General features: G+C 51.1%; 2 protein-coding genes across 2 annotated transcripts; both read left to right on the top strand.

The window, feature by feature from the left end:
- Window positions 1-3,271: 3,271 nt before the first annotated feature.
- Window positions 3,272-3,907, top strand: LOC131481992 (sperm mitochondrial-associated cysteine-rich protein). Its single transcript, XM_058673019.1, has one exon. It carries the CDS (start codon window positions 3,272-3,274, stop codon window positions 3,773-3,775), a length of 504 nt encoding a protein of 167 aa, XP_058529002.1. The 3' UTR covers window positions 3,776-3,907.
- A 6,018-nt stretch (window positions 3,908-9,925) lies between these two features.
- On the top strand, window positions 9,926-12,522 carry MFSD5 (major facilitator superfamily domain containing 5). The gene is made up of 2 exons (XM_004583183.2): window positions 9,926-10,329; window positions 10,908-12,522. Exon 2 carries the CDS (start codon window positions 10,926-10,928, stop codon window positions 12,276-12,278), a length of 1,353 nt encoding a protein of 450 aa, XP_004583240.2. The 5' UTR covers window positions 9,926-10,329; window positions 10,908-10,925; the 3' UTR covers window positions 12,279-12,522.
- The last annotated feature ends 9,603 nt before the right edge of the window (window positions 12,523-22,125 follow it).

Below are 22,125 nucleotides of genomic sequence, written 5' to 3'. Positions count from 1 at the left end.
GCTAGGCCACAGCGCTGGGCCCCCCTTATGCCTTCTTACCTAACACTTCAGAGATTTTTCCTTTTGACTTAAAACAAGATCCAAATCTCTGGAGCCAGCATTGCAGTGTAGTGGGCTAAGATGCTGCTTGTGACACTGGCTTCCCATATCATAATGCTGGTTCAAGTCCTGGCTGCCCCATTTCCCATCCAACTCCCTGCAGATGTGACTGGGAAAGCAGCAGCCTTATCCAGACCTGGTTGTTACGGCTGTGTGGGGAACAAACCACTAGATGAAAAAGATAACTCTACCTTTCTTTTTTTAAAAAAGATTTACTTATTTTTATTACAAAGTCAGATATACAGAGAGGAGGAGAGACACAGAGGAAGATCTTCCGTCCGATGATTCACTTCCCAAGTGACCGCAAAGGCCCGTGCTGCACTGATCCGGAGCCAGAAGCCAGGAATTTCCTCCAGGTCTCCCACGTGGGTGCAGGGTCCCAAAGCATTGGGCCGTCCTCCACTGCTTTCCCAGGCCACAAGCAGGGAGCTGGATGAGAAGTGGAGCTGCTGGGATTAGAACCGTCCCCCATATAGGATCCCGGCATGTGCAAGGTGAGGACTTTAGCTGATGGGCCATCGCGCCAGGCCCGATAACTCTTCCTTTCAAAATAAATAAACCAATCCTGGCCATGACTTAGAAGATCCTATAGAATGGAGCTCTGCTTTCTTCTCTGATCCAGGATGTTCTGACTCTCTTCTTGCTCATGCCACATGTTGTTCTTGCTCTCTGGAATGTTCTCCCAATAGATATTTCCAAAGCTTGCGCCCTTTATCTCCTTCAGGTCTTTTTCTGTTCACCAATTAAAAAAAAAAAAAAACTTTATTTGAGAGACACAGACAGACCTGCCAGTTCCCTTCCCAAATGCCTGAAACAGCCAGAGCTGGGCCAGGGCTCCTTCCAAGTTTCTCACATCAGTGACAGGAACCCACTCCCAGAAGCCACTACCACAGCCTCCTGGAGTGCATATTAGCAGGAAGCCAGTGCCACCACTGAACCCAGCCACTCGCCCCTGTGGGACATGGGAGCCCTAAGTCGTGTCTCATCTGCTAGGCTCAACACCTGCCCTGTGGCCACGAAGTTTAAGATTCCAACTGCCAGCATTTCTTATCCTTTTCTTGGCCTTACTTCTCCATAAGCAGGTCATGTGACCTTCCATTCAGGCTCAGGCAGCACTGCCTCTTCTGGCCAGGACCGGACGGACTATGAGGGTACCTCTAAGTCTGTGGGAAAATAAAATTAAAAGATAAGTTTACGAGGTTGGCAGCCCATACTGCTGCTGGTTTATATCCTGGCTGCTCTACTTCCAATCCAGGTCTGTGGTAATGTGTCTGGGAAAGCAGTGGAGAGTGGTACAGTGCTTAGACCCCTGTTACCCATGTGGGAGAACCAGAACCAGTAGCAGCTTCTGGCTTCCATTACTTACTTTCTTTTTTTTTTTTTTTTAAGATTTATTTTTTTATTGGAAAGTAGATAAATAGAGAGGAGAAGAGACAGAGAGGAAGATCTTCTGTCCGCTGATTCACTCCCCAAGTGGCCACAATGGCTAGAGCTGAGCCGATCTGAAGCCAGGAGCCCGGAGATACTTCCAGCTCTCCCATGTGGGTGCAGGGTCCCAAGGCTTTGGGCCGTCCTTGACTGCCTTCCCAGGCCACAAGCAGGGAGTTGGATGGGAAGAGGGACCACCAGGAATTAGAATTGGTGCCCATATGGGATCCTGGTGTTTGCAAGGCAAGGACTTTAACCGCTAGGCTACCATGCTGGGCCCTCTGGCTTCCATTTCTCCCAGCCCAGGCTGTTGCAGTCATTTGGAGAGTGAACCAGCTGATGGAAGATCTCTGATTTTAATTCTCTCTCTCTGCAACTTTGCCTTTCAAAGAAATAAATCATTTTTTAAAGATAAGTTTATTTTTGTTACAGAACATTTAAACTTCAGTTTTTTCATCTTGCATATTTCCATGAGTTATCTGAAGCTCCTTGTATGCATAGTTTCCAAATTGTTTTTGCACCAAATAAACTTATCTTTTAATTCTGTCTCCATGGACTTTTTTTTAAAGATTTATTTTACATTTATTGGAAAGTCAGATATACAGAGAGGAGGAGAGACAGAGAGGAAGATCTTCCTCCCACTGATTAACTCTTCAAGCAGCCGCAATGGCCGGTGCTGAACCAATCTCAAGCCAGGAGCCTGGAGCCTCTTCCAGGTCTTCCACATGGGTGCAGGGTCCCAGGGAGTTGGATGAGAAGTGGAGCTGCCAAGACACAAACCAGCAGCCATAGGGGTTCTGGCGCTTGTGAGGGGGAGGATTAGCTGATTGAGTCATTATGCCAGGCCCATTCACAGAGTTTTTGAAACATCTTTGTGTACCATCTATCTCCCAGTCCTGCAGGGTTGTCAGGCTGCCCCTTGGGATTCACCTACCTCAGTCTGACCTAAGTCAGTCTTTATCAAATCATCCATGACAGCAAGACCAGCCACTCTCATGAGTGGAAATTGGTTCCCTTGTTTAGTTTTGTGCGCCCACCCTCCCCTTCACTTGTATGGAAGCTCCCTTAGAGGAAAGTCAGCAGTCTTGTCCACTTCCAAGGCCAGTGTCTGATACATAATAGCCATTGCAGCTGATTGTCTGTGTCCCTTAGAGAGCCAGGCTCCCTGCCCCCACACCTGGGACTGGCTCTCTCCCTGGAAGGTTCCCAGGACCCAGGGATCCTACTTCCCCTACCAGTTCCCCGGCAACCCCCAACCCCTAACGCAATCTCTCAGAGCTCTTCTGTCCCTGCGGCTTCCCTGAGCTCCTTTCCCATACGTGCACCAAGGCTGGGAGCTGCAGCCTTGGCCCCCTAGATTTGGGGGATTCAAGGAGGTGGCAAGGCCCATAGCACAAGAAATACTTTGTGAAGGAATAAAAGGGTAGAGCTCAGAGACCCCGGGCAGGTGGAGAAGACAGGCATTCCAGCGGAAGGAACAGCAGGAGCTAAGGCGAGGAGGCACAGGCACAGGTGGCAGTTGAAGAGCATGTCCTGGTCTGGCGCAGTTGGAGACTGGCCGGGGAGTGCTGCTGAGCAGGCCTGGAAGGGGAGGGCTAGAGGCTTGGGGAGGTCGCAGCTGCAGAAGGCTCAGCAAGGGCTCAGTGTGTGTCTTAGGTTTAATCCTGCCCTCTCTCAGGCTGCCCCTCCTACTCCACCCTGCCCTTCCCTTCACCCAGCCCCAGCCTGGCACTCCTTCAGCTAAATGGACTTCTCTCTGGGCCTGCGCTTGGGGCCTCAGAACAAGAAGGCTACATACCAGCAGCCCCCTACATCCCCGGGGCATGGCCCACCGGCTGCCTCTCCTTGTTTGCCCTGTCCCCCCTCTGCCTGTGCTAGTCTCTGTCCTGCCTGTCCCCCTCCCACCTGTTCCTGCACTGCCTGTCCTTCTTATGCAGCTCCCTGCTCCTCATGTCCCAGCCTCCCCGGCCCACCATGCACCTGCTCTTGCCCTCCGTGTCCTGCCTGTCCCCCCGTGTCTCGCCCCCACACCACCTGCAGCCCATGCTCTGGCCCAGCCCTGACCTGCTGCCACACCTTGCCTTGCCCCACTTGCCCTTGCTCCCAGGGCCGAGCTGCCTGGTGGACCTCCGGCTTGGGCTGCAGTGAAGGCTGTAGTGGAGGCTGGGTGCCTGCCTGGGGGCCTCCGCGCTCCAGTGGCTATTACAGGGGCCGGCGTGCTTCTCAGGGGTGCTGTCTGATAGTCTAGGTGGTTCTGCTGCCCTGGAGAGATTGTCCCTCAGGCTCCTGGTGCCCTTCTGTGAGCAGTCGAGCAGAGTGATCAGCTGGAGCCTTTGCCAGGCCTTAGCGGGCATCGGCACTGAAGTCTATTTCTGAGTGTACTCCTTCTGGTTCCTGCAACTTCCGGAACAGAAAGTATTATTCTCTTCTCAGAGCCTGCTCCTCAGCTGTCCCTCAAGGTGAGCAAGCCAGCTGTGTCCTTCTCCCCTTCTCATCCTGGGGCAGGGGAGAGGGGCGGGGAGGGGATACTGCTTTGCTCACTTCCTTTGCTGTTTGCCTGGGTACACATGGGCTTCTCCTTTGTGCAGGGGCTGCTTCCCCCACCCCCATCCTTGGCCCTCTATCAGTCTCCCTGAGTGACTGCTTAATTTCTGGCTCCCCACCCTCCTTTGCTGAGTCAGGGGGGAGACATGGCTGAGAGGAGGCCTCCCGACTCCTGCCTCCCTGTGCCACCCCTCGTGGTCCCTTGCTTTGAGCCAGGACCTCGTTTCTACCCAGCCATCGTGCCTGTCAGATCTCTGAGAGCTCCCTCAGCCTCATGACCTCAGTCTGGCAGTTATAATCCCATGTGTGACACGCATACTCACCTGGCATGGGCATGTGGGAAGCTGGCCCATCCACAGGGAGCTAGGGGAAGTATCCTGCCCCTGTGGGTGGGACTGGGAGACGGGGAAGCCACCAACGAGGGAAGTGAGACACTCAGGTATCTGCCTGGGACCTGCTCCTCAGCTGTCTTCCAACTCCCCTCTACCGGGCACTAGTTCCCTCTCTGGCTCTTCCAGGAACCTATAAAAATCTTTTCCTTTTTTCCCCCTTCCCATCCCTATTTCTCTACTGCTTCTTCTGTCTGTCTATTGTACTTTTTCCCTCTATTCTCACTGGGACTTTCTGCCTTTACCTCACTTGTGCCACTACATCTGTCTCCCGCTCTCAAGGCCCCCCACTTCCTATGATTGAAAAGCACTTGAGCATATGTGTCTTTCTGTGGCCTTCTGCCCACTCTCGATGCTTGCCTTCTCGTCCATTCTACTTTCCTCTACTTTTGTCTTATTCTGTTGCTGGGGCATCACACTCTGTTCTCCTTTTCAAACTGCCCTTTCTGTCTTTGTTTCTCTTCCTGTCTTCTGTCTCTAGATTTTTTTTTTTTTAACTTCCTATCTCTCGTTCTGCCTCCCTGTATCTGGCTGGCTCCCTTTCTTTGCCTCCATCTTCCTAGGCCTATCTTCCGTGGGTCTGTTCTCTGGGTCCTGCAGCTCTCTGCAAACCAGAACACACAGGCTTGTCTCATTGCTGCAGAGGGGCCAGGACATTGAACTCTCCAGAGTCTATACTGTACACACACACACACACACACACACACACACACACGAGTGGGGGACAGAGAATTTCCAGAACAGCTTTTCCTTCCCCCATGTTTTTTCAGGCCATGTATATCTTATTCAGCTCCAAATTTCAAACTTTTTTTTTTTTAAAATATTTATTGATTTGAAAGGCAGAGCAAGCCACGAATGGCTGCAGCAACAAGGACTGCACCAAGCTAAAGCCAAAGAGCCCGGAACAACATCCAGGTTTCCCACAAGCACTTGGTTGTCTTCCTCTGCTGTCCCAGACACATTAACAGGGAGCTGGGTCAGGGTTCAAACGGGTGCTCTCATGTGGGAAACACCAGCATCCCATATTAAACCAGCCTCCCTACAGCATCAGCTCCCCAGATCTTTTTTTTTTTTTTTTTTTTTTGAAATGATGTTTCTCCCAACTTCTTACTCTGACAGTTGGCAATTCAAAATAATGAACCATTGATGTGGCCCCTCTGGTAAGTAGGGATAGCCACATGGGTCTAAGTGGTGGAAGGATGATGGAATCAAAAAATAACCATTTTGCAACTCCCGATGAAATAACTGATCAAAGCAGAACTCATCAATGGATGAAAGCTGGTCAATGGAGAACTTTACAAGCTACCACCCCCTGACCCTACTGATGAATGCTGGCATCACTGAAAGTGACACAACCAGACGCCTTCTCCCTCCTGGTGTGATGCAACCTGGGGCAGCCAGCACTGCCTGGGAAGGGTTCTTAACAGAGAAGCTAACCAAGGGAGTACAAACAGAACAAAACAATTCTACCCAAACTTCCAGTGCTGGCTTCCATTTAAAGGGAAAGACAGGGGGTTGAGGGACATGTGAAATGACACATCCAGACCCTGGGACAGTCTACAGGAAAACCGACTCATCGCCTCAGCTAGTCACTGGCTACGGGGTAAAAAAGTGAAAGGGGTCTTAAAAAAAGACACTACAGGGAACATGAAGACCTTGTTTGGTGCCTGATCTAGATAATCCAACCATTAAAAAAACCTTTCAAGATAGATGGGGACATTTTCTGTTGGGCTGGGTGTTTACCATGACAAGCAAGCAGTGCTAACTTCATTAGGTGTCAAAAGGAGATCACAAATAAAAGAGGTCCCTCCTCCTAAGAGATGCATGCTGCAGTGTGCTGTGACCATGACCCGTTGCATTTTCAAGTCTTTCAGCAGAGGAAAAAAAAAAGAAAAAGAAAAAGAAAGTAGCAGGGATGAAAGTGACAAAATCAATCACTGTTGAATTAGGTTGTGTGGGGGTTCAAAGAGCTATGCAGCCTACTGCCCTGTTTGAACATTCTCATAATAAAGGGTTTAAAAGATGCTCCTCTGCTAATCATGGGAACTCTCAGAACATCTCTCCCACCTGAAAACTAGGCCTTCCCCTGGGGGGCTGCCCCCACGCAGATCCCAACCCTCCCTGCCCCACTGCAGCCTGGCCTAGAGACGGCTTCTGCCCTTTCACGCCTTCTCAGCTTCTACTGGCAATCCCGCCACGTGCAGCTTTTCCAGCTGTACCTCCCAGTTCTGAGGGTGCCGGGGAAATGTGAGGGCTGAAGCCTAGCATTGCAACGGAGGACACTGGGGTGACTTCATGCCCTCACTTCCTGAGTGAGCTTGAGGTAATCAGGGCTCTTGAACCTCAGTGTTCCTGGATGAAAATTCAGGAACCATTACTGCTCCCCGCTCCCCAGGAGTTTCCAGCTAGGGGGCAAGGCCCTTTGCAACTTACAGGATATAAAACAGCTGCTGACATTATCGTAAGATGTAATCACAGACAGTCCTATCTTGCATCCTCTAAGCTGCAGTGTGCAGATAACCAGCCTGTACTAGTCATCTGTGCAGGCAGCTGAACCCACTGCATCTTGGAAAGGACTGAAAGATCTGAGTTGGGTTCTGCCTCTCATCATTGAGTCTGAACATGATAGTTGGTCTTTCCAGCTCTGAGAGACAGTAACAGTATCTGCCTGATGCTTATTATGAGGTCAAGTGAAAGAATCCATCTACAGCAGGCTAGGACTCCTTAAAACAGATCCAGAGGGGCTGGCAGGCAATTGGGCTAGTGGTAAATTCCAATCAAGGGGGTTGGAGTTGTGGGTTAAATTGCTGTCCCCAGCACCAGCATCCCATATGGGCACAGTTTCCCAGTCCTTGGTACCCCACTTCCAATTCAGCTTCCTGCTAACAAACCTGGGAAAGCGGCGGAGGATAACCCAAGTCTTTAGGTCCATGCACCCATGTGGAAGCCCTGGGAGAAGCTCCTGGCTTTAGCCATGGCCAGTGCAGCCATTTGAGAAGCGAACCAGCAGATGGAAAATCTCTCAGTAACTCTGCCTTTCAAAAAAAAAATCCTGACCTGGACTCCTGGTGTTGGCAGATTAGGCTTTAGGCTGACTCTGTGACGCCAGCATCCCATGCTGCATTCTCAGTTCAGGTCCTCTCTGCTTCCAGCTAATGCACCTTGGAAGGCAGCAGAAGATGATGCCTCAAGTACTTGGGCCCCTACCACCCAAGTGAGAGACCCAAATGGAGGTCCCGGTCCCTGGGTTCAGCCTGGACTAGCCCTGGCTGCTGCAGGCCATTTAAGGAGTGAACCAGAAGATGAAAAATTTCTCTCTCTCTGCCACTGTTGCCTTTCAAGGGCAGCCTTTCAAAGCCAGCCCCTCTGGCTGTTTTATATTTTTAAAGGTTTGGGTTAGGATCTGCATTCTCATACTAGGTTAAATCCCTAGTACGAGATTCCACTCCTTGTGGAATCGGGCTCCCAGCTCCTGGCTTGCACCCAGTCCAGCTGCAGCCACTGTGGGTATCCGGAGAGCAAACCAAACAATGGAAAATCTCTGTCTCTTTGCCTCTTCAATTAAAGAGAGAGAGAGAGCCCAGGTAAATCCCAGATAAATAATAACTGGGAAGTGTTGATAGTTAATATGGACCAATATTTTTCACAGCCATTTACTTGAATTTTCATTCATTTATTCAGAGAATATTCATGGGATGTTTACTATATACCCACGACATAGAGAGTCTTAACTATTGGGGACACAGGTGAACAAAAGAGATAAAAATCTGTAAAGAGAAGCGATGGTGAAATATAAAGTGTTTCAGATGATGTCAGGTGCTGTCTGTGGTGCACAAGCAGCAAAGAATAAAGAGGTGCAAGGACCTTAAATGTCGACAAATATCTTGTTATAGTTAAAAGCCAGTCTGGATTATCCCAAAATCTGCCAAGATCAACAAAATTATACTTCAACACAACAAATGGCTAAATACTAAAATGAAATAGACATGAGACAGCTGAATGGTACCCAGAGGCCTTTTCGGGGTATATAGCAGCCGGTCCTGTATATAAACTAAAATTGAGATGTCAATGAGCTAATCATAGGTTGTGGTTAGGACTTGTTTTTTTGTTATTTTGTTCTTTGTTTTTTTTTTTTTTCTTTAACATGCTGGTTACTCAAAACTATGTCAATTCCATAATATTGCAAATTGCTGTTGATGTTATATTGGGACTCTTAATTGACTGTGATGATATTATACCAGCTCTGACTTCGGACCAGAAATGGTCTCCCCAAGAAACTGTTCAACCCATCTGGACAACAAGTAGCTGGACTCCATGCTTAATATATGTTTGCAAGGAAAGAATCTTGATTGAATTTGAACTGTAATGCTGCATCAAGGTGGAGGAATCCACCAGGGGGGAGGGGAGGGAGAGGGGGAGGGGGATTCCCAAAGCCTATGAAACTGTCATATAATGCTAAATATTAATTTAAAAAATTTTTAAAAAAAAAAATAAAAAAAAAACCATAAAAAAAAAAAAAAGAGGTGCAAGGAAAGCAGGCGGATTACGGTGGATGGGGTCAGGGAGGGGCAGTCGTGCTACTATTTTAAAGAGCATGGTCAAGGAAGGCCTGTCTGATAAAGTGACATTTGCACACAGAACTGGAGGTGGTGAGGGACAGCACCGTGGCAATATCTGAGGGAAGTGTGTGCAAAGTCTCTGGTGGTAGCCAGACAGAGTAGGAGGGAAGTAGGGGATGAAGCCAGGAAATTAGCAGCTTGTAGGTATACACACAGATTATAGCTTCATCTTTTTGAAAGGCAGAACTGGAGAGATACAGAAGGCTCTTCTACCTGCTGGTTCAATCCACAAGTGGCTGCAACTGTCAGGACTGTTTCAAGTAGAAGCCGGAAGCCTGGAACACCAATATTGGTCTCCTACGTGGGTAGCAGGGGCCCAGGAACTTGGCCTATCTACTGCTTGTTTCCCAGGAGCATTGTTTAGCAGATAGCTGGAGGGAAAGTGCAGCAGCCGAGACTCGAACTGGCGTACACATGGGATGCCACCAGCCATAAGGCATGCCCCCCTAAATCAGAAGTTTGGCGTTCACTCTCAGTGAGAGTTGAAGCTAGTAAGATGATCTCAGGCAGGTGGTCCTGGAGCTGGAGAGGGGCTCACCAACCTTGTCCACGGAAGAGAGTTCAACTAAAGGCCTGAAGTTCTTAACCCTCTGCTGGCACTGAACTTTAGCCCTTTTAATTTGAGCCCGGCTTCAAAGAAACTGGGACACTGGGAAGTTATGCGGCTTGCCCCAAGGCCACGGGCGCGCGCAGCTGGTGAGAGCGGTAGGACCGTTGACAGCCAAGTTCTTTACACCACACCGCCTCCCTCAGGTGCCTGAACCGTACTGACGTCTTGCCGGGGAGGTCACCACAATGCGAGGGGTCAGGGCAGCGTTGCTCCTGGGGAAGCTCCTGCACCACCTCGCTCTGCAGCCATCTTTCCCCAAGCGCATCGGGAAAGAAGAGAGAAAATGCGCCTTGACCCCGGGGTGGCGTCGCACGTCTCCACGCGCCGGAGGAGCAGGTGTTACCGGACCGGGATCGGGAACAGCTTTCGTCGCCGCCTCTCCCGTCCCCTTGGCGCGCCCCACCCGGGGCGTCTCGGCTGTGGCGCCAGCTCCCGGTTCCCCGCGGGAAGGCGGGGCGTCCCCGTCACGTGACGGGGCCATCATGGCGCTGGCCAGAGCCCTGCCCGGCTCCCGGAAGCAGGCTGTGAGGGGCGGGAGCGCTGCTGGGGCCCGGAGCCGAGCCGGAGTCAGAGCGGGGCGGGCGGCCGGGCGGCCTGGAGCCGGACGCGGCCGGAGCGTCCCCGCAGACCGGGACAGCAGGTGAGACGGGATTCTGGGCGCGGTGCGAGCGAGCGGGTGTGGCCGTGCTCTGGGCGGGGGCCAGGGGGCGCCGGGCGCGGGGAAGAGGAGGGAAAGGGAGGAGGAGGGGAACCTGAGATGCACGCGCGTGACCCCTGAAGCGACTCGGGAGATCCGCGCGGATAGGAGGGATGACCGGACGGATTCCAAGACACTGAGGGCAGAAACGGGTTCTTCTTTGGTTTGCATGGGAGGGAATAGAAAGAAAGGTGTTAAGAGGCCAGTTGCCCCTTTAGCATTGGCAAGGACCGCAATTCTGGAAAGGACTCCCCCCTTTGCTCTGCCAGGCAAGGGCGGGGTGCATACTCAGTCCTCTCCCAGTCTTCTCTTACCCCTCCCTGCCCCACAGTGTCCTAGGAGTCAGCTGTGACAGGGCCACTCCTCCCACCCAACCAACTGGTCCCTCCAGTCTTGGGGAGTGGAGATGGCGGTGGGTGGAGTTTGCCAGGTGCTTCGACACCCAGCCCCCCTGACTGAACTTCCCGAGGCCATGGACTTGCTCTCTGACCCTCCCACCCCCTTTCCCTCTCTCTCTGCAGGTCGTCCCGGGGCCCACCATGCTGGTGACCGCCTATCTGGTGTTTGTGGGTCTCCTGGCTTCCTGCCTGGGGCTGGAGCTGTCCAGATGCCGGGCCAAGCCCCCTGGAAGGGCCTGCAGCAATCCCTCTTTCCTTCAGTTCCAACTGGACTTCTATCAGGTCTACTTCCTGGCCCTGGCAGCGGACTGGCTGCAGGCTCCCTACCTCTATAAACTCTATCAGCATTACCACTTCCTGGAAGCTCAGATCGCCATCCTCTACGTCTGTGGCCTGGCCTCCACTGTCCTCTTTGGCCTGGTGGCTTCCTCCCTTGTGGACTGGCTGGGCCGGAAAAAATCCTGTGTCCTCTTCTCCCTCACTTACTCACTCTGCTGCTTGACCAAGCTGTCGCAGGACTACTTTGTGCTGCTGGTGGGCCGGGCGCTCGGGGGCCTCTCCACTGCCCTGCTCTTCTCTGCCTTCGAGGCCTGGTACGTTCACGAGCATGTGGAGCGCCATGACTTCCCTGCTGAGTGGATCCCTACTACCTTTGCCCGCGCAGCCTTCTGGAATCACGTGCTGGCCGTCATGGCGGGTGTGGCGGCTGAGGCTGTGGCTGGCTGGATGGGACTGGGACCTGTGGCACCTTTCGTGGCCGCCATCCCTCTTCTGGCCCTGGCTGGCTTCTTGGCCCTTCGCAACTGGGGAGAGAACTACGACCGGCAGCGGGCCTTCTCAAGGACTTGCGCCGGGGGCCTGCGCTGCCTCCTGTCCGACCGCCGCGTGCTGCTGCTGGGCACCATCCAAGCCCTGTTTGAGAGCGTCATTTTCATCTTTATCTTCCTCTGGACGCCTGTGCTGGACCCACACGGGGCCCCACTGGGCATTGTCTTCTCCAGCTTCATGGCAGCCAGCCTGCTGGGCTCTTCCCTGTACCGCATTGCCACCTCCAAGAGATACCACCTTCAGCCCATGCACCTGCTCTCCCTTGCTGTGCTCATCGTCGTCTTCTCTCTCTTCATGTTGACATTCTCCACCAGCCCGGGCCAGGAGAGTCCGGTGGAGTCCTTCATAGCCTTTCTCCTTATTGAGTTGGCCTGTGGGCTGTACTTTCCCAGCATGAGCTTCTTACGGAGAAAGGTGATCCCCGAGACAGAGCAAGCTGGGGTGCTCAACTGGTTCCGGGTCCCCCTGCACTTGCTAGCCTGCCTGGGCCTCCTTGTCCTCCATGACAGTGACCGCAAGACAGGCACCCGCAACATGTTCAGCATCTGCTCTGCTGTCATGGTGATGGCCCTGCTGGCTGTCGTGGGACTCTTCACCGTGGTGAGGCACGACGCCGAACTGCGGGTGCCCTCCCCCAATGGGGAGCCTCATGCTCCTGAGCTCTGAGCCTGTTGGTTCCACCCCCCAGGGGTCCGTGATGAGCTCTGGGGATGGACCAACCTTGCTGGAATTTCACTTTGGGATGCTGTCCTACAGCCCCTCCTGGTGGTGCTTTGTGTCGGGGAGCACATAGGGTGGGGGATGGCAGGGGATGGTGGACTGGGAAAGAGGGTACCTCAAGATGCCTCTGTGTTAACTCCCTTGCCCCTTCCCACTTGAAAAATAAACATTTTTAGCTGACGATCCATCACATTCACCTCTCCTCACCTGTCCCCACTTCAGTAAGTTTCTGGTGAATGAGCTTTGAGATACAGGTGGGCTTAGCAGCTCCTACTGAGAGCTCTGTGACTGCTTCTCAGCAGAGCAGGGTGGAAGGGAAGGCCTGAGGTTTATAGATCCTCCATTTCCAGGCTGAGATGATCTCTGAAGAATGAAGGGGATGTGGGGAGGAAGGAAATGCCCAACAGGCCAGGCCAGCAAGAAGTGATTGCAGGGCCTTGGGCTGCTGCTGTGACCACCTCTACCGCCAACCCAAGGTCCATTCCGCAGGTGTAGGCTCCCAGCCCAGCATGTGCATGCTGCCCGCCACCTGTCCAGCATCGCTGAGGTCCACCAAATCCTGTGTGCCTGCGAGACACCTAAGGAAAAGCTGCTAAGGGGGACGAGTGGTAGATGGCTGAGGGACCAGCCTCCACCTGAGGGAGGACCAAAGGAGCCATCAGGACAGGAAATAGTACCACTGGGAATGCCAGTTCTGTGGGCTCCACCCTGCCTCACCTCTGATTGTATCAGTCTTTCCTCCTCCCACCAAAACCTGGACACTTCTAAGGGAAGCAGAGCCAGCTTCCAGAAGGGTGGGGAGAGAGGGAGGGAGGGTCGGTTCAGGGGTGTGTCCTGGAATGTGCTCAAGAATAGGCAAGGGAGACCCACCTGTTCTGGAAAGGGGTGGATGAATTTTCCTTGGGTCTCAGTCGGCTTCCCAGACAGGAAGATGGTGATATGTTCCAAGAGCTGCCTGTCCCAACCTGTATGGAGAGATAGCATCAGCTGGTGCTGGAGAAATGCAGGGTGAGGCCGAGGGTCCCCAATCAGAGTACTCATTTTCCCACCCAGGCTGCAGGGAGTAAAGGGTTGAGGTTAAGTGCAAGAAACATGTATCTAGGGCCCGGTGCAGTGGCCTAACGGCTAAAGTCCTTGCCTTGCATGTGCCAGGATCCCATATGGACACCGGTTCTAATCCCGGCGGCTCTACTTCCCATCCAGCTCCCTGTTTGTGACTTGGGAAAGCAGTCAAGGATGGCCCAAAGCTGTGTGGGATAACTGGAGGAAGTTCCTGGCTCCTGGCTTCGGATCAGTGCAGCACCGGCCGTTGCGGTCACCTGGGGAATGAATCATCGGACAGAAAATCTCTGTCTTTCCTCCTCTCTGGATATCTATGACTTTGCAATAAAAATAAATAAATCTTAAAAAAAAAAAAGAAAACACGTTTTTCTGCCTAGTCCCCTCCTGTTATTTTGCAACTAGACTCTGGGAGCAGGCTTTGCGGTGCAGCAGGGTTAAGTCACTGCTGAGCAGGTCCTCATATCCTTTAAATCAGCCTGCTGGTTCCAATCCCAGCCCCTCTGCTTCCTTTTTTTTTTTTTTTTTTTTTTTTTTTTAAGATTTATTTACTTTATTACAAAGTCAGATATACAGAGAGGAGGAGAGACAGAGAGGAAGATCTTCCTTCCAATGATTCACTCCCCAAGTGAGCCGCAATGGCCGGTGCTGCACTGATTCAGAGCCAGGAGCCAGGAATTTCCTCCAGGTCTCCCACGTGGATGCAGGGTCCCAAGGCTTTGGGCCGTCCTCCACTGCTTTCCCAGGCCACAAGCAGGGAGCTGGATTGAAAGTGGAGCTGCCGGGATTAGAACCGGCGCCCATATGGGATCCCGGGGCGTTCAAGGCTAGGACTTTAGGCGCTAGGCGCCCAACCCCTCTGCTTCCAATGCAGCTTCCTGCTAATGCATCCTGGCAGCTGCTTTGCCCCTACCACCCAGACAGAAGACCCAGATGAAGATCCTGGCTCTGGCGTCAGCCTGATGAGTCCCTTTGGGCATTTGGGGAGTAAATCAGTGAATTGGAAGGCCTTTATTTAAAAGAGAGAGAGAAGAGAGACCAAGATCTTCAGTCTGTTGGTTTACTCCTCAGATAGTCCCAACACTCAGGGTTGGGTCAAGCCTGGAGCCAGGAGCGTCTTCCTGACATCCCATTTGTGCAGTAGGCTGTCAGCTGCTGCCTTCCCAGGCCATTAGCAAAGAGCTGGGTGAGAAGCAGAACAGCTGGGACATGAACTGTCTCCTGTAGCAGATGTCAGCACCTCAGGCAGAGGCTAACGTCCTCCTTCATCCTCCTCTCACTGTCTTTCAAGTAGACAAAAATAATTCATCATTAAGAAAAGAGACACGAGGGCCCGGCACAGTGGCCCAGCAGCTAAAGTCCTCACCTTGAATGTACCAGGATCCCATATGGGTGCCAGTTCTAATCCCGGCAGCCCTGCTTCCCATCCAGCTCCCTGCTTGTGGCCTGGGAAGGGAGTAGAGGATGACCCAAAGCTTTGGGACCCTGTACCCACGTGGGAGACCCAGAAGAGCTCCTGGCTCCTGGCTTCGGATCAGCTCAGCTCCAGCTGTTGTGGGAACTTGGGGGAGTAAATCAATGGATGGAAGATCTTCCTCTTTGTCTCTCTTCTCTGTATGTCTAACTTCACAATAAAAATTAAAAAAGAGAGAGAGAGACAAGTTGAAAGTAACTCCACTTCCTTTTGCCATCCTGTTGAGCTGGACTTGAAAAGATTTATTTATTTGAAGGGCTGATATATCTGCTGCTGCTTCATTTCCCAAATGGCTGCTGCGACCAGGGCTGGAGCAGGTCAAAGCCAGGAACAAGGAGCTCTCTCTGGGTCTCCCGCGTGAGTGGCAAGGGTATCTTCAATTGCCTTCCCTGATGCATTAGCAGGGAGTTAGATCAGAAGCAGAGTAAACAGAACTCCCAGCCGGTGCTTCCATACGATTTGCTACAATCAGTGGCTTCTCCATCCTGAAGTGTCAGCATCCCATTTGAGCACTTCCCATCCAGCTCCCTGTTAATGACCTGGGAAAGAAACAGGATGAGCCAAGGCCTTGGGACCTCATATCCACACAGAGACCCAGAAGAAGCTCCTGGCTCCTGGCTTTGGATCACCATTTCAGTCATGTGGAGAATGAAACACAGATGGAACGGAAGATCTTCCTCTCTGTCTCTCCTTCTCTGTCTTTCCAATAAAAAATAAATCTTTTTTTTTTAATGCACTGTGCCACCATAACACTGGCCTCTTTGAAGTTATTTGTATATTTCTCTTCCTATCAATACTGGGGTTTATTTTAAAAGTTATTTTTATTGGAAAGGCAGATTTTTCAGACAGAAGGAGAGACAAAAAGATCTTCCATCCTCTGGTACACTCCCCAAATGACCACAACAGCCAGAGCTGAACTGATCTGAAGCCAGGAGTGAGGAGCTTCTTCTGGGTCTCCCATACGGGTGCAGTGTCTCAAGGCTTTGGGCCGTCCTCTGCGGCTTTCCAGGCCACAAACAAGGAGCTGGACGAGAAGTGGAACATCTGGGACATGAACTGGCACCTACATGGGATCCCAGTAGAGGATTAACCAGTCAAGGCATTGCGCCCTGGGATCTTGAGCACAGGAAATAATCATACTTACCTTTGTCTCACCCAGCCATACACAGCAGTGCTTTGTCCGTGGCTGTGCTCAGTGCCTGTCTGGAGAAGCGATAGGTTAACTCACACCTGGCTTTTCAAGAGTTGTTCATTTCAGTGAGCAGTTGGCCTAGTGATGTTGCTGGCAACATTCTTTTTTTTTATTTTTTATTTTTTTATTTTTATTACTAAGTCAGATACACATAGAGGAGGAGAGACAGAGAGGAAGATCTTCCATCTGATGATTCACTCCCCACGTGAGCGCAATGGCTGGTGCTGCGCCGATCCAAAGCGGGGAACCAGGAGCCTCTTCCGGGTCTCCCACGAAGGTGAGTGTCCCAAAGCTTTGGGCCGTCCTCGACTGCTTTCCCAGGCCACAAGCAGGGAGCTGGATGGGAAGTGGAGCTGCTGGGATTAGAACCGGCGCCCATATGGGATCCAGGCGTGTTCAAGGTGAGGACTTCAGCTGCTAGTCCACGCCACCGGGCCCTGGCACCATTCTTCGTTGGAGTCTCTGGGTTTGATTTGGGCTGGCTTCCTGCTACTCTAGAATCTGGGAAGCAAGTAGTTGGGTCCCTGCTACGCACTGTTTCTATGTGGCAGAGCCCTGGCCATTGCATATGCTTAGGGTTTAAACAAGTGGGATGGGAGCCATGCATGTGTCAGCCTCTGGAATAACAGTGTGTGCCACCCTTTTGGGAAGTTAGAGTAGAATCTAGAGCCTAGTTAATGATTTGTGCTTTGAATAATGGTGATAATTTACTGTTGGAACCCTGAGGGGGCCTTACATTCCTAAGTGATAAGGACATAGTGGTCGGGGAGACAGACTAAAGAGCTTCTTTTAGCCTTGCTCTGCAGAGCTGGCTCCAAAGGAGGGGATGGCAGAGGGTGGGATGTGGAGGGTTCTTTCCTATCAGATTCATAGTCAATTGAGAGGCTGGAAGGCATCTTAGGGATGTCTGTTCAACCTTAAATGTATTAAAAAAAAAAATAGATTCATTTGGAAGGCAAAGTTTGGAGAGAGAGAGATTGAGATCTTCCACCCACTGGTTCATGCCCCAAAGGCCCCAATGGGCAGGGCTAGGCCAAGGAGCCTGGAATTTCATCCTGGTCTCCCATGTGGGTGGCAGAGGCCCAAGCAACTGGGCCATCCTCCAATGCCTTCCCAGGCACATCAGCTGAAACGATCTATCTGTATTAAGAGCAGAGCAGCCTGAACTTCAAACTGGTGCTCACAGGGGATGCCTGTGTCTTGGGAGCCAGTTTAACATGCTGACCACTAAGCTTAAGAGGAGAAATCTATGTAAAGAAAGGAAATGAATAGGTCCAGCATGGTGGCCTAGCAGTTAAAATCCTCACCTTGAACGCCCCGGGATCCCATATGGGCGCCAGTTCTAATCCCAGCAGCTCCACTTCCTATCTAACTCTCTGCTTGTGGCCTGGGAAAGCAGTCGAGGACGGCCCAGAGCCTTGGGACCCTGCACCTGCGTGGGAGACCAGGAGTAAGTTCCTGGTTCCTGGCTTTGGATCAGCGCAGCACCAGCTGTTGCGCTCACTTGGAGAGTGATTCATCGGATGGAAGATCTTCCTCTCTGTCTCTCCTCCTCTCTGTATATCTGACATTGCAATAAAAATGAATAAATCTTTTTGTTTAAGAAAAGAAAGGAAGGAAGTGAGTGTCTAAGGCCTTGTAGCCAGGGGGTGGGAAAATTACAACTTGACACCTTGCCTCTTGCTGCCAGCCCAATCTCCTTTGCAGTACGGTGTGCAGTATGACTCTAGACCCCTAACTAACTGCCTTTTAAGCCTCTAGCCATGCTCCCTGCTACTCCAGGCTCTTTCTCTGGAGCCAGGCAAGAGAGCTGGAACAGTTTAACCTTGACCGCGTGGCCTGCTGATGGGTATCAAAGGAGGGATTGGCTGAGCAGGTGCACTGGTCATGGTGCTCCACTGCGAACACAGGGAGGTAGTTCAGTGCACGGCCTTGCGGCCTGATTGCCTGGTTCAAATCTGGTTTTGCTGCTGTGTGCCTTGGGCTCTTCACCCATCATACAGAGAGAATAGTGTAGTGTGTCTCCAGGCAGCTCTCATGAGGCTTAAATGCGTTACTGTAACTAATCTTAACATTTCTCTCTCTCTCTCTTTTTTTTTTTTTTTTTTGTTTAAAGATAACTTATCCAGTCCAGCTGACACTCTCCGCACTTGGGTGTGAGAATGACTGAACAGGGCTCTCATGGCATGGAGAACTTTCCAACTCAGCCTAGTGTTTGGGGGATTCCCAGCAGTGTTTATCCTTGATCCTGACCCAGATGGACGATTGGAAATAGCCAGGAGGCCTTCTCTGGATGTTTGAGCAAGCTGAATTGGGTGTTGTGGGTTCCACTTGAACTCATTTCCTCTTCCTCAAGTGGGAGGGTCACCTTGGGGTCAGCCTTGATACACACCACCATCTTTCACTGACAGCCTCCTGTCCCTCTCTGCATTTCCATCCAGCTGGAAGCATGCTTATTTCAGTGATCCTGAGAGGAGAGAAACGTCCCAAGGAACTAAGAGCCATGAAGATGAGGACAGGCTCCTCCAACAGATATATGTTATGCTTGGATTCAATCTGATGTTACAAAAAAAAAAAATTAGGGCTGTGTATTTAGCTTGGCAGTCAAGATACTAGTTAAGACACACCTGTCCAGGGACCAAGCGTGATATCTCAATGGCTAAATCCCTGCAGGCTGGGATCCCATATGGGTGTCAGAGTGTGTCCCAGCTGCTGCTTCCCATCCCAGCTCCCTGCTTGTGGCTTGGAAGAGCAGTAGAGGACAGCCCAAAACCTTGGGACCCTACACCTATGTTGGAGACATGAAAGAAACTCCTGGTTCCAGGCTTTGGATATCAGCTCAGCTCCAATGGTTGTAGCTATTTGGGAAGTGAACCAGTAGATGGATGATCTGTCTCTCCTTTTCTGTAAATTTGCCTTTCCAACAAAAATAAATAAATATTTTTATAAATTTATTTTACTTTCTTCATAAAGTCAGATATACAGAGAGGAGGACAGACAGAGGAAGATCTTCCATCTGATGATTTATTCCCCAGGTGGCTGCAAAGGCTGGAGGTGCACCAATCCAAAGCCAGGAGCCCGGACCCTCTTCCAGGTCTCCCACCTGCACCTGGGTGCAGGGTCCCAAGGCTTTGGGCCAGCCTCGGCTGCTTTCCCAGGCCACAAGCAGGGAGCTGATGATGGCAAGCAAGGTCACCGGGATACAAACTGGTGCCCATATAGGATCCTGGTGTGTACAAGGCTGAGCCTGAAAATAAATAAATCTTAAAAAAACAAAACGAAACAGGGCCTGGTGCAATGGCTTATTGGCTTAAGCCTTCACCTTGCATGTACCAGGATCCCACATGGATGCCAGTTCTAATCCCAGCAGCCCCGCTTTCCATCCAGCTCCCTGTTTGTGGCCTGGGAAAGTGATCAAGGATGGCCCAAAGCCTTGGGACCCTACACCCGTGTAGGACACCTGGATGAAGCTCCTGGCTCCTGGCTTTGGATTGGCTCAGCTCTGGCCATTGCAGCGGCTTGGGGAATGAATCAGCAGATAGAAGATCTTCCTGTCTCTCCTCCTCTCTGCATATCTGACTGCAATAAAAATAAATAAATCCTTAAAAACAAAACAAAACAAGACACCTCTGTTCACTGTCAGGATGCCTGAGTTCAATACCTTCCTCCAGCTTCCTGTGAATATAGACCTTTCTGTGGTTGATGCCTCAAGTGATTGAGTCCCTCCACCCCATAGCAGAGCTGGATTGAGTTCCTGGTTTCTGCTTTTGGCCTTGGCCTCTTCCTAGACATTGTGGGTGCTAGATAAATAAACCAGTGACTGGGTGTCTGTGTCTCTCAAAAGAATAAGAAAATCTTAAAAATGAAAATCATTCCTGGCATGATAGTCCAATGGCTAAATCCTAGCCTTGCATCCACTGGGATCCCATATGGTTCAAGTCCCGCTTTTCCACTTCCCTTCCAGATCCATGCTTTTGGCCTGGGAAAGTGGTTGAAGATAGTCCAAAGCTTTGGGACCCTGCACTCATTCGGAGACGCAGAAGAAGCTCCTGGCTCCTGGTTCCTGGCTCCTGGCAACAGAACAGCTCAGCTCTAGCCATTGCAGCCACTTTTAGAGTGAACCAGCAGATAGAAGATCTTTGTCTTTCCTTCTCTGTAAATCTGCCTTTCCAATAAAAAATAAATATAAATCTACGGAAAAAAAAAAGAAAAAGAAAAATAGCTTAATGGATCAGACAGCTGTTAAGCTCCTCTTGGGACACCTACATCCCATATTGGAATGCCAGGTTTGCTTCCTCCGCTCAACTTCCCAGCTTCGTGTTAATGTGCACCCTGGAGGGAGCAGGTGATTGGTTAAGTAGTTGCCACTCATTTGGGAGACCACACGGAGTTCCTGGTTCTCGGCTTCAGTCTGGCCCAGCCCAGGCTGTGGCTGGTGTTTAGAGAGTGAAGCACAGACAGGAAGTTGTCTTTTTGCCTGTTTTTCTCTCTTTCTCTTTTTGCTTTTCAATGATATATATATATATATAATTTTAACTTTTTAAAAATATTTATTTTATTTTTATTGCAAAGTAAGATATACAGAGAGGAGGAGAGACAGAGAGGAAGATCTTTTGTCCGATGATTCACTCCCCACGTGAGCACAACTGGTGCTGTGCCGATCCGAAGCCAGGAGCCAGGAACTTCCTCCAGGTCTCCCACACAGGTGCAGGATCCCAAGGCTTTGGGCCGTCCTTGACTGGTTTCCCAGGCCACAAGTAGGGAGCTGGAAGGGAAGTAGAGCAGCTGGGATATAAACCAGCAGCCATATAGCAAGGACTTTAGCCACTTGGCTGCTGTGCTGAGGCCCCTGGGGGCTGATTCTGATTTAGCTTCCTACTCATGTGCTTGGGAAATCAGGAGATGGCCCATGTAGATGGGCCAATGCCACCCATGTGGGAGACCCAGAGGAAGGTCCAGGCCCTTGCCTCTACGTGGACCAGCCTTAACGTACTCTGGCCATTTGAGTAGTCAATCAGCAGATGGAAGACCACTGTCCTTTTCACACACACTCTGCGTTTCAAAAAAAAAATAAGTTAAAAAAAAAATTAATAGCCTGAGGGTCAGGCAGTGGCACAGGGATTTTTAAGCAATGGTTGTGATGATAGAAGGCCATCTCAGAGTGCTTGGAGTCAATGCCTCCCCTGACCCTCACCAGCCTCCCTCCCCTCCCCTCCCCTCCCCTCCCTTCCCCTTCCCTTTCTTTTCAAGATTCATTTGTATTGGAAAGCCAGAGTTTGGCCTAGTGCAATGGCTCAAATTGGCCATCACCCTGTTACAAGTGCTGGGATCCTATATGGGCACTGGTTTGTGTCCCGGCTGCTCCACTTCCCATCCAGCTCCCTGGGAAAGCAGTCAAGGACAGCCCAAAGCCTTGGGACCCTGCACCTGCATGGATGACCCTGAAGAAGCTCCTGGCTCCTGGCTTCAGATCAGTTCAACTCCTACTGTTACAGCCACTTGGGAAGCAAACCAGCGGACAGAAGAGCTTTATATCTGATTTTCCAGTAAATATAAGTAAAATATATATATTTTAAAATACTTATTTTTATTGGAAAGGTAGATTTATAGAGAGGAGAGACAGAAAGAGCTTCCATCCACTAGTTCACTCCCCACATGGCCTTAAAGGCTGGAAAAACAAACAACAACAAAAAAAATCTCAAAGCAAACAAAAACGCAGTCTTCCCTGCTGGCTTGTCACAATCCATCTATCACGGTCCCCACAGAACTGACACATAATCTCACAGAAAGCCACACGCTTGTTTTTCTACTGACCAACAGGGCACGAATTTCCAGGTCCGTTTTGTTGAGCAGTCTAATTCTCTTGAAACGTCAACTCTTGCAGAAGAGAGCATAAGGCAGGCGGCGGGCAGTAACAACTCCATCCTGCGGAAAAAGGAGGGAACTGCGCCCCCAAGAGGGCGTCCGCGGGCTCGCGCCGGCGTCCGTGAGGAGCGCCGCCGCCGAAACTACATGTCCCAGCGGGCCGCGCGGGCCACGGCGTCACGTCGCCCTCGCTGATTGGTCAT

This window comes from Ochotona princeps, chromosome 15, assembly GCF_030435755.1.
Source record: "Ochotona princeps isolate mOchPri1 chromosome 15, mOchPri1.hap1, whole genome shotgun sequence".
Lineage (NCBI taxonomy): Eukaryota > Metazoa > Chordata > Mammalia > Lagomorpha > Ochotonidae > Ochotona > Ochotona princeps.
The sequence above is the reverse complement of the archived record's forward strand: the minus strand, read 5'-3'. Positions and strand labels throughout refer to the sequence as shown.